The following is a 17,393-nucleotide window of genomic DNA, read 5'->3' as shown; positions in this document are numbered from 1 at the left end:
GGCATGGACCTTTTTATGGCACTTAATTTAGAAATTAGAAATGGAAAAATTGCATCCAAGAAAATGCCCAATGACCTTGTATACAAGATGACAGTAATGAATATTAAGAATACTCATACATTAGGTGTGACTGATAGATTTATACATAAGGTTAAACTACGACATGAGGTAATACCTGTTCAACAGAAACTTCGTCGTCTACCATTTTCTGTCCGTGAGGCTGTCTCTAAAGAACTAAAGAGACTTGAACAGGAAGACATTATAGAGAAAATTGATTTGTCTCCTTGGGTGTCACCATTAGTATTAATTAAAAAAAAATCAGGTGCAATACGACTATGTGTAGACCTTCGTGAGCCAAACAAAGCTGTGGTGATAGATAGCCACCCTTTACCACACATTGAAGAAGTGTTCACACAGCTTCGAGGAGCTAAAATGTTCTCCACCATTGATCTTCAAAATGCTTACCATCAGGTACCTTTACATGAGGATAGCAGAGATATTACTGCATTTATAACACATGATGGACTTTTTCGTTTTAAAAGAGTACCTTATGGTCTGGCATCAGCTCCAAGTGCATTTCAGAGAATGATGTCCTTGATACTAGCAGGGCAGGATGGGGTGCAGTGTTACTTAGATGACATTATAGTATATGGGGACTCACCATCTGTTCATGAACACAGGTTACAAGCAGTACTTCATTGTCTGCATGACAGTGGGCTGCAGCTTAATATGGAGAAATGTCAATTCAGAAAAACTGAACTGACATTTTTAGGCCATAGAATTTCTTCTGCTGGCCTTCAGCCCAATGTTGAACACATAAGAGCAGTAACTGAAGCTCCACCACCTCATGATATATCTTCTTTAAGCTCATTTCTTGGATTGACTGCTTGGTATTCTAAGTTCATTCCAAATTATGCCACTGTGGTAGAACCCCTTCGTGAACTGCTTAGGAATTCTGGAGAATTTTCTTGGACAAATGTGGCACAAGAAAGCTATGATTGTATTAAGAAACTTATTGCTACCAGTCCAGTGCTTGCAATTTTGACCCTTCATTGCCTGCAATTGTAACTACAGATGCTTCGGATTATGGTATTGGTGCTGTTCTTACGCAGAATCATGGTGGATTTGAGAAAACTGTTGCCTTTGCATCTCGTACATTGTCAGAATGTGAAAGACAGTACTCTACTATTGAAAAAGAGGCTCTTGCTTGCGTGTGGGCCACAGAGAAATGGCGTACCTACTTGTGGGGACGTCATTTTACCTTACGCACTGACCACTGTCCATTAACCACACTACTTACTAGCAAGGGGCTTGGACGAGCAGGCATGAGAATTGCAAGGTGGTCAGCACGACTTATGTCATTCAACTACAGTATTGAGTATAAACCTGGGCATGAAAATATCACTGCTGACTGTTTATCACGCTTGCCACTGTCTGAGACAGTATCAGAACAAGACCCTGACTTGGAATTTGTTGCACTGGTGTTTGTTGACTTTGCTGCAGTGACTGCAGAGCAGTTTCAAAGTGCTTGTGCATTGTCCCCTATTCTACAAAAGGTCAAGACTTATATTACTAAAGGATGGCCTTGTACTTCAAAAGGACTTGAATCTGATGTTATTCCATATTTTAGAATTCAGACAGAGTTGGCGGTACAAAATGAACTTATTATTCGTGGCACTCATCGGGTCATTGTCCCATCAGAATTACAGTCTAAGATGATTCAGCTGGCACATTCTACCCATCAAGGGATTGTACGAACGAAACAGAGACTCAGGGATTTATATTGGTGGCCTGGCATGGACTCCCAAGTGGAAGATGCTATCAAATTATGTACAACTTGCATACAGCATGATAAAACCGCTAACACAAATACAGTTCCATTACAACCAGTGCCTATCCCAAATTCAGCTTGGAACAAACTTGCTATTGATATTGTGGGGCCATTTCAAACTGCACCATATGGCTATCGCTATGCCATTACACTTATTGACTACTTCAGTAAGTGGCCAGAAGTTGCTTTTGCATCTGCTGTGACTTCGGAAACCATTATACATTTTTTGCGCACTATTTTCAGTAGGGAAGGAAATCCACTGGAAATTGTTACTGACAATGGATCTCAGTTTACGTCTTCTGACTTTGAAACATTTCTTAGTGATAGGGACATCATACACACTTGCAGTTCTGTTTACTATCCACAAGCAAATGGTGAGATAGAGCGTTTTAACAGGGTATTAAAGGACTGTTTGCAAACAGCAAATATTGAAGGAAAGCCATGGAAGTCATTTGTCACTGAAATTTTACAGACATATCGTGCTACTGCACATGCAGTAACACAAAAGTCACCTGCTGAGCTCTTACATGGTCGCCCAATGATAACTAAATTAAACATTAGAGACCTGCTTCGAACTTTGCCTTTGAAGCAACATACTACTGTGGCGCAGCATGTACAACACAAACAAGAACAAATGAAAAAATATACAGATATGCGTCGCAGAGCAAAATCACCTTTCACTTGTGGGAGTTTTGTGCGTATTAGGAAGCCAGGCATAGTCCAAAAGGATCACTTCAAATTCAGTCGCCCTTACCAGATAATTGCTCAGAAAGGCCCAGCCACATACCTGTTGTCAGATGGCAAGATCTGGAATGCAGTTCACCTCGCTCCAGCTACAGCTGTACAATCCAGTCTGACTTCAGACACACAACCAGAGGATTCATACGTTCCAACCCGTCCAATTCAGTCGGCTGCTATTTCTACTGGTACACCTGGGCAGTCTTTTTCAAATATACGGAGAAGTAGAGTGCGACAGGCTCCGGTGTGGACAAAGGACTATGTCAGATAAAGATTTACAGCATTTGGAAGCTACACGTGTTACCTTAACAGTTATAAAGGAATGGGATAGTTTAATTGGTTGGTTAGTATAATGTTGAAGATTAGAGATTACAGTTTTCTCTTCTAATGTTTTAATATTATTAATGATTGTACTTTTTTTTTGTGTTTTTGTTTTTTTGTTTTTTTTCTTCAAAAGGGGGTATATGTGGGATATTGATGTAATCAGTCAGGAGGTAGAGGTCGCTGTGAGGAAAGGGGTGGAAGAAGAAAGGAAAAATAGAGGAGGGAAGTATGAATAAAGTTAAAGAAGAACTGACTACATTGCATGGTCCATTTATTTCAACAACATATAACAGGTACCCAAGGATTTTCTGGAGAGACATAGTACCAAAGGAGTCCATCTTCATCTCAGGTCACTGGATATTGTCCATGTCTCACAACCATATAGCAAAACAGGAAGCACCAGGACTCTAAAGAGTTGGACCTTCGCACTTTTGCATAGATATCGGGAGAGCCACACACCCCTTTCCAGCGACCTCATGACCCCCCATGCTCTCCCAATCCATCTATCGACTTCACAGGAAGAGTTACCAGAGACATGAATGTCACTGCCAAGGTAAGTAAAACTCTCAACAAGGTCAACACTCTCTCCGCAGACAGACACACTTCTGTTGGTTGTACCTAAAAGGTCATTAAAGGCCTGGATCTTGGTTTTTGTCCAGGACATTCGCAAGCCCAGACACTCAAAGCCCCCATTGACTCTGTGAAGATCACAGCATTGTCAGAAAAGTGAAGATCCATGAATCTTTCTTCACCAACAGATGCCTCACAGCCACTGGACCTCACAACCTTGCCCAACACCCTGTCCTTATAAGCATTGAACAGAGTAGGAGCAAGAACATACCCCTGACGAACCCCAGAATCAAGTGGGAAAAACGCAGAGGTCCTGCCTCCACTCTGCACAGCACTCACAATACCAGTGTACAGGCCAGCCATGATATCTAGCAACCTTGAGGGGATCCCTCAGGGCAGCTCAATCAACTGAGTTGAACTCTTTGTGAAAATCGACAAAGGCTTCAAAGAAACTCTGCCGATATTCGCATTTGCACTCTATGAGAACCCTCAGTGCCAGGATGCGGTCAATAGTAGACTTCTTAGGCATAAAACCAGACTGTTCTGGTTGCTGGTAGGTGAGCAAGTGATCCTATTGAGGACGACCTTAGCAAGGACCTTACCCGGCACCGAGAGCAGTGTTATTATTCCCCTGTAGTTACTGCAATCCAGGCGATCACCCTTCCCTTTCCAGATAGGGACGACAAGTCCCGTTTTCCAGTCAGTTGGGATGATTCCAGTCTCCCAAATGGAAGCAAAGATTGCTTGCAATCCCAGGAGGATAGCCTTACCACCAGCCTGTAGAAGTTCACCCCGAATACCACAGATCCCTGCAGCACCCACCAGCTGGTTCACCACCTGTCCAATCTCAGTGAGATTGGGTGGTTCACAGCTAATTGGAGGATCAGCCTCAAGAACCATGAACCCAGAGATATCCAACGTCCTAGCTGGAGGTTCAGCTTTGAACAACTGCTCAAGGTAGCCAGCCCAGCGGGTCACAACTACAGTGTCATCCGTAAGGACCATTCCTTTAGCTGCCCTGACTGCGACTCTCCGGGAAACAGATTCAGATGTGTGTAATGCTTTGATTCCTCTGTAAGCAGGACGTGGGTCACTAGACCACAGATGGTGTGTCACTTGCTCATAGATTCTTCTAACAAACGCCTCTTTATCTGCCCTCAGAGCCCTCGCAGCCATCCTTCTCAGTTCCTGGTACAGACCAGAGTTGCCATTTAGGCGTGTGCTGAGACTCCTCTCAATGATATCCAGGGTGCCCTGCGAGATGAAACACCTCCTTCTGGGAACACCGGTAACACCAAAACAACCCTCAGCAACCTTTAGGGTCTTGTTGCGGAAGATCTCCCACATCACATTAGGATCAGCAGTCGTACCCAAATCTGAAAGTTCCTCACACAAACTGTGTGCAAACTCATTAGAAACAGCCTGGTCTTGTAGTCTGGCCAAGGCCAGGCTCATTTGCCTAGTAGGTGGTAACCTACTGGACCTAAGCTGGACCTTAAGAGTCGCAACAAGAAGTCTGTGGTCAGAATTCACAAACTGAGCACTTCTGTAGACCCTGCAGTTTTGCAAGCACCTCCAGTGTCTGCCCATGAGGATGTGATCGATCTCCTTCACTGCACCACCAGTATTGGAGTACCAGGTCCAACGATGCAGTTCACCTATTTTGACATTTAATAGCTGTTAGCCTGAAATTTGATACTTTTCCTAAAGTGACCCAAAATACACAAAAATTAAAGTATTTTAAAATATTTAAATTTGTACAGGTGCTACAAATTTCTGTACATAGAGACTGTTCAGGGTGAAATTTGACTTAATCTTTTGAGATGGATTTTAGATCCACCTGTGTAGATCAAATCAAGGAAAATGGTGGTTTTAGGCAATATTGAAATTTGTGTGTGTATTTTTTTAGGGAACAGTGGTCACGAGAACTGTCTGTCTGTGTCCCCACCACATTTGCACTTATTCCTACAGAGATGGTCATGGGGGAATCTCGAAACTGTGAAATAGTAAAAGAGGTTAGGATTGATCCTATATGGTGCACATAAGGGACATAGGTCATACAAATGTCAGAGGGTGCCTTGACTCAGACACGAGATCTGCACATGCAAGCACAAGCACCTGCAAGGGGTTCAGGAGGGAATAAAGGGAGGGGGATCATACAATCATGAAGATCACTGAAGTCTCTGAAAGCTGCTATTTCAGTGACTGAGGTTATGGCAGCAAGGCTTACTGTGCAAGAGGCCCTTGATCTTTGAAGATGAGGAAGTGGATAGTGATTGGGAGGAGGATGTTTCAGAGCAGAAAGACAACATGTGGGATGAAGACAACTTTAATGAAGATGACTATGAGGGAAAGAATGAACATGCCTCTGAGGCAGCAAGGGAGACATTTATGTTATGTTTAAGGTTTCTTTATTTGTCATTTGTGCATAAAACCGACAGTCAAAGCACATTGGAATTCTTGTGCAGAGCTTTTTCAGAGTCATCATAGTAAACATTTAAAAGAAAAGTAAACAATAAAACTATATAAATGCATAATATGAATTATACCAACACTATACAAAATGGTGGTGATATCTACACAAAAAAATACAATTATATAGCAGATATTGCACAGTTAAAATATTTCACATTTATCACGCGAGGAAGTGTGGGGTTATTCCACATGTTCAGTAATTTTGTTTTGCCATCAGTCTGACTGTGGCGGGAAAAAAATATTGAAAAACCTTGTTCTGTGAGTGATGATGCTGTCCGCTCTGCTGTGTCTCAGATTGTACGTACAGTTTTTGTGTCTGAGCAGAGATTGAGCTGGATGGAATAAATCCCTGATAATTCCCTCTGCTCTTTTCTGACAGCTAGTTGTTCCCCACAGGCCTTCAGAACTCTGGGAGAAACTCCATCGGATCGCACAGCCTTGTGTGGTTTCAGTTTCTTCAGAGCTTTCAGGACCTGTGTATGTGTCACCTGGAAAGCAGTATCCATGGGGTCACAGGGGGCCTTTTAGGGTGTGTCTGTGTTCAGCCTGTCGAAACCTGGCATGGAAGGTGTTAAGGCTGTCTGGAAGGGTGGCATCTCAGGGGTCTGTGGTTGTTTTTATAGATCTCCTGTAGTTTGTGACAGAATGAATTCCCTGCCACATGCTGTGCATATTGTGGTTGAGGTAGTAGCCGTCAAGTTTTTGTGAGTGAGCCCATTTCTGCAGCTCTGATGGACTTCTGTAGCTCGTACCAGGCTCTCTTATACTCCGCTTGATCTCCTGACTTGAAGGCCTCCTGCCGCTTCCTGATTTTCTTTTTTATGTCCCCATTAAACCAGGGTTTTTGGTTGGGGAACATACGCATAGTCCTGGGAGAGGCACATATAGACGTGCACCAACTAATGTAGTCACTTACAGTCTCTGTGTATTCATGGATATTGTTAGTAGCCTCTTTGAAAATGCTCCAGTTTGTGGCCTCTAAGCAGCCCTGCAGACTAGCATTTGCATCATCAGTCCAGGTGTTAAATGGTCCTGACTATGACTGGCTTTGTCTTGAGCCTTTTGTTGTAAACTGGATTGAGCCGGATCGCCAGGTGATTAGATTTTCCAAAATGAGGTTTTGGTTCAGCTGAAAAGGCGTTTCTGACGTTGCCATAGTGGTCCAGTGTTTTATTTCCCCTATTGGGGAAGGTCATAAACTGATGCATGTTTTTCCGGAGATTGCAATGGTTAAAATCTCCCAGAATAATAACAACGGAGTCAGGATATGTGTTTTCATGCTCTTTGATCATATTGTATAGCTCCTTCAGTGCAGCCTCCTCCCTAGCACAGGGGGGGATATACACAACACTTACAATAATGCATTGCAGTTCTCTGGGCACGTAAAATGGCCTTAGCTTCAAAGTCCGATATTTAATGTTTTCAGAACAGGATTTAGAAATGGTCTTACAGTTGGTACACCACGATTGTTTGACGAGGGCGGCCAGCGCATCACACAGCGCATCGATCCGTGTAGCCCTCTGGTGTTATTGCCTCATCGGGTGTCCTCTCCCCCAGCCAAGTTTAGCAGAAGCACAATATGGAGCAATCCTGAATGTCCCTCTGCGTGGAAATCTGAGCGTGGAGCTCGTCCATTTTATTTTCCAGAGACTGAACGTTTGCAAACAATATGACTGGGAGGGTTAGCCTTCCATTTCTAACCAAGTGCCGGAGCCTTCGGTCAATTCCTCCCCATCTGCCACGCCTCCGCTACGACCTGTTCTCAGAAGAGCTTCCTATCAGGGACCGGCCTGGCGTCGAGTCAGCATAGCATGCTAGCTCAGGGTGGAATTCCAGTGAGATCGAGTTGGAAAGTCCGATATGGCTGCGCTCTCTCAGCTGTAATAATGTCACCCGATCATAAAGAACGTTTGCAGAGTGTGTCTTAACTCGACACAAAAAAGTAAAAAGGAGAAGAAAAAAAAAGAAATAACGACTCTGAAAGCTTCGCAACGTCGCTCTCTGGGGAGCACCATTGTTGAACAAAAATGCTATCAGTTGGTCCTCACTTCCACATCAAGTTGCAGGCAAGATGGTAGTGGAAAATGTCATTCAAATGACTCCAAGACCCACAAGACTGGCTACTTCTCATGTATTTGACATTTTGTCAACATCCCAGCTTTTCCCCCTAGCCACTGAAAAAATTATAATTGAAATGACAAACATGGAGGGGATTAAACAGCATGGTCAAGAATGGAAGACTATAGATGTGACTGATCCACATGGAGTTTCTATTACTGGCTGGCATATTCAGGTCCTGAGGTGATCATTGACATATAAACCTAGAAAGCCTTTGTCATATGGAGAGAGCTGAATCCTACATGGGGGGCATGCAAGAGGAACTGGAGGAGGTTCTTTCTGGAGGACCTTAGAAAAGCTCTTGTGACTCATTGCATGCAAAAGCAACACCACCTTCTGTGCACAGCAGCTTTAGCAGCACTGATAAGGGCAGCATAGTGATCTGAGCCTCGCCTTGATCGACAAGGCACTCAAGAAGCCAATATAAGGGGACAGAAGAGAAGGAGATGTAGCTCCTGCTCTGTAAAAAAGACTGCAAAACAGGGACAACCAGCTGCAAAATTGGGAAACAAATGTGCAAGTCCCTCACATGCCAAGGTTTCCTACCATGTTTTGAATTCAGACACTATTTTGCAATAAGCAATTTTTTTATGTTTTGTGTTCTAAGTATTAATGTTGAATTAATATTGATAATTACAGATGGTAGTTATGAGGATTTTTTATGATACAGTATTTAACAGTTGTAATGGTTATACATGGTTAGATAATAAGCCCAACAATACCAGAATGTTTTTGCCATTTTCACTTTCAATACACTATACAGTATTTAAATGATGTTTTTTTTTCATGTCTTAGGTAAAACAGGAGATTACATTGTGTGATAGTAGACTTTTTCTTCAAAAGCTAAAAAATACACTTTTCCTGCGTCTGAAACATTAATTAAGGATTACTCATTCATTTATTAATGTCAGATAGGCTATTTATACAATCTAAATAGATCTGTAATACAAAATTTCATTATAGACACTTACTATGAGGGAAATCTTGGCCCATGTCAATTTTGATCGTACTGTGAAGGCATGAAGCGTGAATAGTTTGTAAGAATTAAAAAAACTTGAATATTGATTCAAAAATTAAAAAGATAACAACTGAAATAACATGTACCAAATATTGAAAGGGAACAACAAAATTATAAAAAGCCAACAAACAACCTGTAGATTATTTAACTTAAAAGTAATGTGTACAGTAGCATGTACCATTTTCTCAGCACTCATCCACTACATTCATAATTTTAACTTTTACAATTAAGTTAAAAGTTTATGATTCTGAAAATATAAAAGCAATTGCTTTATGTTTTTTTGTTCATTTTAATTTTAATATGTTTTCTTTAATATATGGCAGAAAGCATAACTGTGCTCCCTATGGATGCTATTTCCGGTATTATGTACTCAGAATAGTTTATAAAAATATATACATAACTGTATGGCATTCATTATGTTTGAGTCTGATTGTTAATTTGAGTCTTTTGTTTTTTTGTGATTCATAATAACCCTCCTGGCAAACAAAATTTTACACTTGGGACAATGGCATATGAATGCTATTTTTGAATGCCATTCAAATGTTACCTCTTTTGCTTTCCTAAGTATATTGATTGTGGAACAGACAATAAGGCTCATGAAGTGTAATTTACTTTCAGCTTTTCATAAAAGTGGTGCACAAAAGATGCCAACAAATTAATCTACCATAGCAAAATTGCCTCTTTTATGAAGGGTAAGTCCAATAATGTGTTTGTGAAACTCTATTTTTGACTGCCCTTCATGTTACTCAAATGAAGTGTTTATCATTTAGGATGGTGTGCACTGAAAAATTATCACTTTTACCTTTTAGCTAAAAACACAGCTATTGTACAGCACAAAGGTTAATGCTATTGTTTTACAGCTCTAGGAATTGATTTCCAGATTAGTATTACTGCTTTTCTGCTGAAGTGACCCACATTGGATCCACAGTCTAGTGACTGTCTACAGACTGAAAAAGTCTCTGTTAGAGTAGCGCCAATGGAGACAGCAAACTACATAACTCTAGTCCAGGGGTGCCCACACTTTTTCGGCTTGCGAGCTACTTTTAAAATGACCAGGTCGAAATGATCTGCCTACATTAAAAATGCTATATATATGTTATACAGTATATGTTGTTGTACCTTGCATAACTGAATAACCTTTATGGCACAATTCAATAAATTTATGGTCACTACAGTTTTTAATAATCTTCATGTGGGAAAATGCTGACTCGCATAAATAAGTACAGTCGAATAATGCAGTCAAGGAGCTTTTGAATTCAGCCGAGTGAAAAATGACGGCTGTCCGATTAACTTTCATTTTAGTTCCCTCTCTTTCTCTTTCTCAGATCGTTTTTTGGAAGGGTCAGTTTCGTAGTTTTTATGAACAGTTTTAAAGTGCCTTTCCACATTTTCTTTCTTTGGAATAGCAATGATAGACTGACAGATCAGACAAATGCACTTCGATTATGACATTGTGAGAAAAAAAATCTTCCAATTCCACATTCAGCCCATACCTTCCCCAAATATTTTTTTTTAAAATCCCTTCTTTAGTCGATATAAATTGGAAGGCTAACTGGATCACAGCTGGAGTTTTGCAGTAGCTCGGGTGTTTGATCGTGCGTGCAGGATGACCAGTGTCAAATGCCATAGGGAGGATATATAGACTAATGTTTAAAAAAATTTTTTTGGAATGCAACGCAATCTACCTGCACTTCCTTTGCAAACTACTGGTTCATTGTGATCGACACATTGGGCACCCCGCTCTAGTTTTTCAAACTTATTTTCTTGGGGTCATCTACTTCTTCATTGTATTTCTTCTTTAGAACAATTGCAATAATTCTAGTAATTTCATGTGCCCCAGAATCACAAATTTGTGTTTGAAAGAGTCAGCGATTGTTTTATGGTTGAGGTGCCCTACTAACATGTTGGGAATGACTTTAAAATAATTCCAGAAGGATACTAGAACATCACCTGCATTCTGAAACTTGTGGAGTTTTTTTCCTAAATACAGTGATACCTCAGAACACTAACTTGATCCATTCCAGAAGGCTGGTTGAGTGTTGATTTGGTCAAATTTCCCCATAAGGAATTGTGTAAATAGGATTGATCCATTCCAGAACTCCCAAATGATTGCTTATTTATACCTATATATATATATATATATATATATATATATATATATATATATATATATATATATATATATATATATATATATATATATATACTGTGATAATAAATGGGTCCAGACATCATTAAAAGGTTTGGGGCAGCCACCCATATAATATTCATGGCTGCAAAAGGCTTTTTAGTAACAGAGATGTTCACCAGACTGAGTCCAAAGCAGAAGTGATTACATGTGGCTAAGATGGCGGCTTTAAAGGCCTGTATAGGAAGTGACACCATCAAAGGACCCACCCCACCCCAACCCCTGGGGAAAGGTCTGCAGGGAACTTAGAAAGACAGTCAGTGAACCCCGCCACCCCCTGATCGGATATTTTATTACAATTATGTAAGCCCTTTAGCTGCCTCCTACTTGCACATGTGTCTATACACACACACTCTTCTGCAAGAGTTGACATACATAAACCATTTTCATGTTTCGTTATTATTTCCTTTTTTAGGCCAATTGTAACACATACAAGCTTCCTCTTCACTTTTGTGATTACTTCTGCTAACTTTCTTAGGGACCATGGTAATACTTTCACCAGGAAAAACCCCAAAAAAAGCAAATAAGATAACACATTCAGCATATCTGTACAACATCAGATCTGTGGTGATACGGAGGCTGAATTATAGGCATATACAATGTACTTAGGCCTGTTTGCTTTGCCTCACCTCCTTATGGCAGCATTTTGATCCATATAAGTTTTAGCAGGATGTTAATGTTCTGAGTTTTTGTTCGAAATTGAAGGCCAAAAAAATCGAATGACTCTTTCATGCTCTGATTCGTTCGAGTCTGGAGACATTCATATTCCAATGTTCTACTGTATAAATTTTATTTTAACTTTCTTTCCTATCAACTGCCGGACATAGCAACACTAGTCCTGAGAAGAGAAACTAGGCTCATTTCTGGGCTTCAGGGGATGAATTATGAGAAAAGATGAAAAAACCTGAGCATTTTCAGTTTAAGACGACGAAGATTAAGAGGCTACATAAATTAAGTGTTTTAAATTATGAAGGGAATTAGTACAGTGGATCAAGAACATGGAGACACAGTTGGAAAAGTTTCACACAAACATTAGGAAGTTTTTCTTTACACAGAGAACCATAGACACATGAATTAAATTACCAAGTAGTGTGGTAGACAGTAGGACTTTAGGGACTTTCAAAACTGGACTTGATGTTATTCCCAAAGGTGCAAATGTGTTAATCAAACCAGAATGTAAATGTTATGCTTTCTCCCGTTTCATAATTTAAAGAATTAAAATTGTCTGCTCTGTAAGTTACAGTAAAAGCTACTACACTCATTTAAGAAGAATGGTCTGCTGCAATGCTATACATTTGGGCTGTTAATATCATTCTTCTTCTGCCTTAGAGTCAGTAAGATTATTGTAACATGGATTATAACTAAAGGTAATAGGCATAATCTTCTCCGGCATTTAAGCCTGCTCCAGTTAAGTTTTTAGCCAATTTCCTAAGCAGCTTTGTCAAATATAAAGGTGAGAATGGTATACCTCCTTCATACTTCTAAAGTTAATTTACACACATCATCTAGACCTTACACTGTGACCATAAAATGCAGATTTTCCTAGTAATATAAGTTCTTTGCATATAGAATTATCGGCCTAGCAAAGCATACTCTACCAATGTAAAAGTATTAGTGCGACACTGTGCCTTGGAAAGGAGGTGTCTGAAAATAAAAATGTATTATTTATCTTCTTCTTTCTATAATTATTATTATTATGCAATGTCTTAGGGAATATTAATATCTAAATGCCACCGTGGATTTTCTGCTGACATTTCAGTGCATTAGAAATTTTTGCCCTTCCTGCAAATGAAGAGCAAACTCTCCAATACCTGTAGCTCTCAAATCCCTTAAAAGTGGGCTCCTCTGTGCCATGGAGGACATGAAGCAAACTGTGACATTATATTTGCATCTATAATATAGTAACAGTACATCACTAAGCCTTACATCAATTGCATACATTACATAAACATGCATATCAAGTTAAACACAGGAGTGAATCATGGTGATTAACATGAACAAATCAAGACTGATTATTTAAAAAATAACTAAGATAAAATCCAGCATTAACTCCAGTGGATACAAGTTAAGGTTTCTCTCAAAGTTCACTCAATGTTTCCTCATTTTTTTATCTCTCCCTTCCTAAATTACCTGACAAATATGCATTGATCTCTCACTTACCACCTGGAATTCAGTGATGTCACCTGGCTCGAGGAGGTCTTAGTTTGACATCTTCAATCTTGTAAAGAAGTCTCTGCATCCATGCAGGAACATACTAGTGGAGCAAACTTGGACACTTTCTTTAAATTTAAACAGTTTGTGGCTGAGCAGCTTCTTTCCAAGTGTGAATCTTTACAGCAGAGCTTTTATTTTAGGCTTAGTATTGTCTGAAGAGATAGAAAAGACATTAAAGCCAAGCAGAAACAGATTTCACTGGAATGTCAAATGCTGACTGATTCAATTGTCCTCCAATTATAAGCAGATCACTTCACTAGAAAGGCAAGTGGCATCACCGACTACAAAGCTTACAGAATTGGAAGATAGGAATTGCGGAAATAACATTCACATCCTAGGAGTTAAAGCAAATGTTAGAATAGAAATGCCAAAAACTCCCTGAAAAAGTGTGTCTGGCATTATTCAATTCTTTGTCTAACTTCACATTCGGTATTAAGAGATGCCATAGGATCTCTACATCCATCCCATCCAAGACGATAAATAATAAAAGTTTCTCAACTTCAGCAACTGAAACTTTGTTCTTCAATAGATGTAAAAAGCTCTAAACATATCCTTCGGAGGTCAGTAAATATTTTTCTTACCTGATACCAGAAAGACTATGGAGTCAGTTGTTGTGAGATGGAATCTCACACATGGTAAAAATGGATTGAGGCCTCCAAAATGAAAATGAAACAGGACAGGACCTTTACTGTCCAGCTAAGAAGAAGCTCACTTCAGGCCAGGTTGTTCCTGACAGCCACCTACTGGCTTCTAGCATAGCAGGCCCCAAAATGGGAAAAACTGGTTTTACACTTCAAAATAGCAAAAGAGTCCAGGGAATATCAACATGCCTCACAATAGGAAAAAAGTGTGAAAACTCTGGCTAGTAGAGGCAATTCAGAGTGCAGTTTTTTTTTGTTTTTTTTTTTTTTCAAATAAGCATATTTATACAAAATAGATGAAGAAGGAGTTGCCTAAAAAGACAGCCCAATGCAAACAAGTCCCAAAACATAATCCATAAGCAATAATCCAATTAACAGTAGCACAAAATAAACAAGAATACATAAAATCAAGAAATAACAATACTCTCTTTTAACTTCAAACACTGTGCATGTTTAACGTTTTGCTGCCGAGTCTCTGTTTCCTGACTAAATATAAAGCCAGAAAGAGGATCTAGAAGCAGTGCTGTAAGAGTGACCTGGCCCACCTCCTGGGATTCCACTTACAAAGCACAGAAAATGGTAGCAGGCTTAAAGTCATACTGAGGACATGCCAATAAGCAAAGAAGAACATAACAATAGCAACAGACAAATAGAAAGTTGAATATGGAGGAAATTTCTAGACAAAGTTAATTCAGATAGGAACACATTTTTTTAGGAACTAAATAGAAGATCTTGTATAGGGTGTGCTACATAAGACAGGGGAACATTAAACTCCTTCATGCTAAGGGAATTGTACCATAGAAGTTAAAATAGGTCAACAAGTTTGTGGCAGTGTTGTTAATTCCTACCTTGGGAGAACTGAGTTAGTTGACCCTATTTTAAAAAACAGTAACAACAACGGACATGTGTCTTCTATATGGGTAAGGTCAGACTTTTTATTCTACTTGGGAATTAGAAAATGGTCTCTACCCATTGTCAATTCAAGAAGATTAAGGCAAATTATATTCTAGTTATACTGTGGTGGATCTGGTTATTTCCCCTTGCACAGATACTGTATGTGATGGTTTGTGGGATTATGTTAACCCTAAATGGGGCATCCATCATTAATATGGACAATCAGCTTCACAACCCTTAGCTGACACATGTACTGTAATTATGGAGTAGGCTTATCAGCAGTAATCTCTTTACCTGTTAACTGGTGACAAATAAAATATTGTCCAAAATCCCAGGAGGGTGCTTGATGAAATCAGAAATGCACCTCAAAATATAATCATGATTAAATTAATTACATTAAATAACTATATTAATTATAAAGGCATTTATCAATTTGCTCATGCATAATGCATTACAAAAACTATACTATATCACTATATCTAAACCATAACATTTTCTAACTCAAGGAACACATAAAAATATGTGAATTTAAACTCCTTATATATGTCAAGAAAAGAAAAACAAACATATAGACATGACACTAAATAAACAACTAAGGTATACATATAATTGTAAATCATATATTCAATACGGCGGCACAGTGGCGCAGTGGGTAGCGCTGCTGCCTCGCAATTAGAAGACCCGGGTTCGCTTCCCGGGTCCTCCCTGCATGGAGTTTGCATGTTCTCCCTGTCTCTCCAGGTACTCCGGTCTCCTCCCACAATCCAAAGACATGCAGGTTAGGTGCATTGGTGATGGTGTGCCCTGCGGTGGGCTGGCACCCTGCCCGGGATTTGTTTCCTTCCTTGCGCCCCTCCAGCAGGTTAGGATATGAGGGATATCCAGCACCATTTCCTAGTGTTCCAAAAAATAGTACCAGGGATACAGGAGAAATGATACCAGATTGCCATTTATATAGATTTACTTACTTTAATAGCAGACTATAAATGGTGATTGATTGAGAGAATCAGCAGATCTGCAGAACAGGGTATTCTAACTTGTAGATCTGAGTACAAGCTTAGCAGAGCCCAAAATGATCACTTCAGAAAAACAGTGCTAACCAAAATGATTATCAAATATGTTTCAGAACTGAACAGGTACCTTAACCAAGGATCAGTGACACATAAGCCAAGTATATATGAAAATAACAGATATAAAGCTGTAGCATTTTGTGCATAGTATACACTAAACCTTGAAACTGGAATTTTCATGCTCTGTTCTTATAAACAGTGCAAGGTAGACCTGACTCATTGGACAAACACGTTAATCTTTGAACTTATAGTTACTAGTGCTAGCTGCTCTTTCCCCACTTCCTGTCATTTGTAATCAACATGTCGGAACAGGAAGTATACAGTAGTGTTGCACAGCAACATGATTATTCAATTTTTGACAAATGAAGGAGTCATTCCATCTCAGAGTTATTCGAGACTTAAAAATCAGTTTGGGGATGAGTGTCTCTCTCTCTCAGTCTAGAGTGTATGACTGGTGCAAGTTATTCAGAGAGGGACTATCATCTCTTCGATCCACTTAAGGAATTTTTAGGAGGGAAGAAATTCAAGCCGAATTAGGAGGTTATTGATGCTGTGCAAGAATGGGTCAACATGCAGTCAAAAGACTTCTACTCTTCAGGGATTAAGAAGCTTCCTGAGTGCGGGAACAAGTGGCAGGAGACTATATAGAAAAATAGTGTTTAAGTTGTTTCATTGTATTTAATAAATAAAGCATAGCTCATATATTCCTGTTTATATTTGAATGCCCCTCATATGTACTGATCAGGCTTTATAAGTAATGAACATATCATGATCCAGTCAACACCTCTTTTGTGGATTTGAATAAAGCACACACATTTATACATCTGTTGGCCCTTGCATAAATGCTAAGAAATTTTAACATGCCTGAGTTTTTGATACATATAACTGTAGTTTTAATGTACATATGCTATTGTGTTTGAAGCCTTTACTTTAAGCTGAATTGTTTCATGAAGTGTACAATACTGCATTAAAAGTATATTGTTATTACCATTGGCATTTTTGATTTTAAGATAAAAATTACTTTGATACATGGGAAAACATTGTGTTTTGGTGAACAATGAATTCCACCACTCTTGTTATAAGAACCCCACTATTGTAAATACAGTATAACCATTTTCAAGGTTTTGATTACCAACAGAATTATTGAACCAATAATTTAAGAAAGATCAACTATATGAACTGAAGCCCACCTACTAAGTTCTTGAAATTAGAGTGAGTCTTATGACATAGTAAAATTTAATAATTATTTTGGAGTTCAGTAAATATTTATGGTCTATAAATTAAAGGTCACATACTTTTATATATGCTTTTG

General features: G+C 39.3%; 1 protein-coding gene across 1 annotated transcript in view; it reads right to left on the bottom strand.

Annotated features, from left to right (window-relative positions):
- Nucleotides 1-6,960: 6,960 nt before the first annotated feature.
- The window catches only part of LOC120528756, a gene marked incomplete at its 5' end in the record, with an annotated part of 29,759 nt that continues 19,326 nt past the window's right edge, over nucleotides 6,961-17,393 (bottom strand). The window contains one exon of the mRNA XM_039752896.1: nucleotides 6,961-7,261. Coding sequence (XP_039608830.1) covers nucleotides 6,961-7,261 — 301 coding nt within the window. The remainder of the gene's footprint in view (nucleotides 7,262-17,393) is intronic.

The sequence above is a fragment of the Polypterus senegalus genome, chromosome 4 (genome assembly GCF_016835505.1).
Source record: "Polypterus senegalus isolate Bchr_013 chromosome 4, ASM1683550v1, whole genome shotgun sequence".
NCBI lineage: Eukaryota > Metazoa > Chordata > Cladistia > Polypteriformes > Polypteridae > Polypterus > Polypterus senegalus.
Note: the sequence above shows the minus strand (reverse complement) of the source record. Positions and strands in the feature narration are given on the sequence as shown.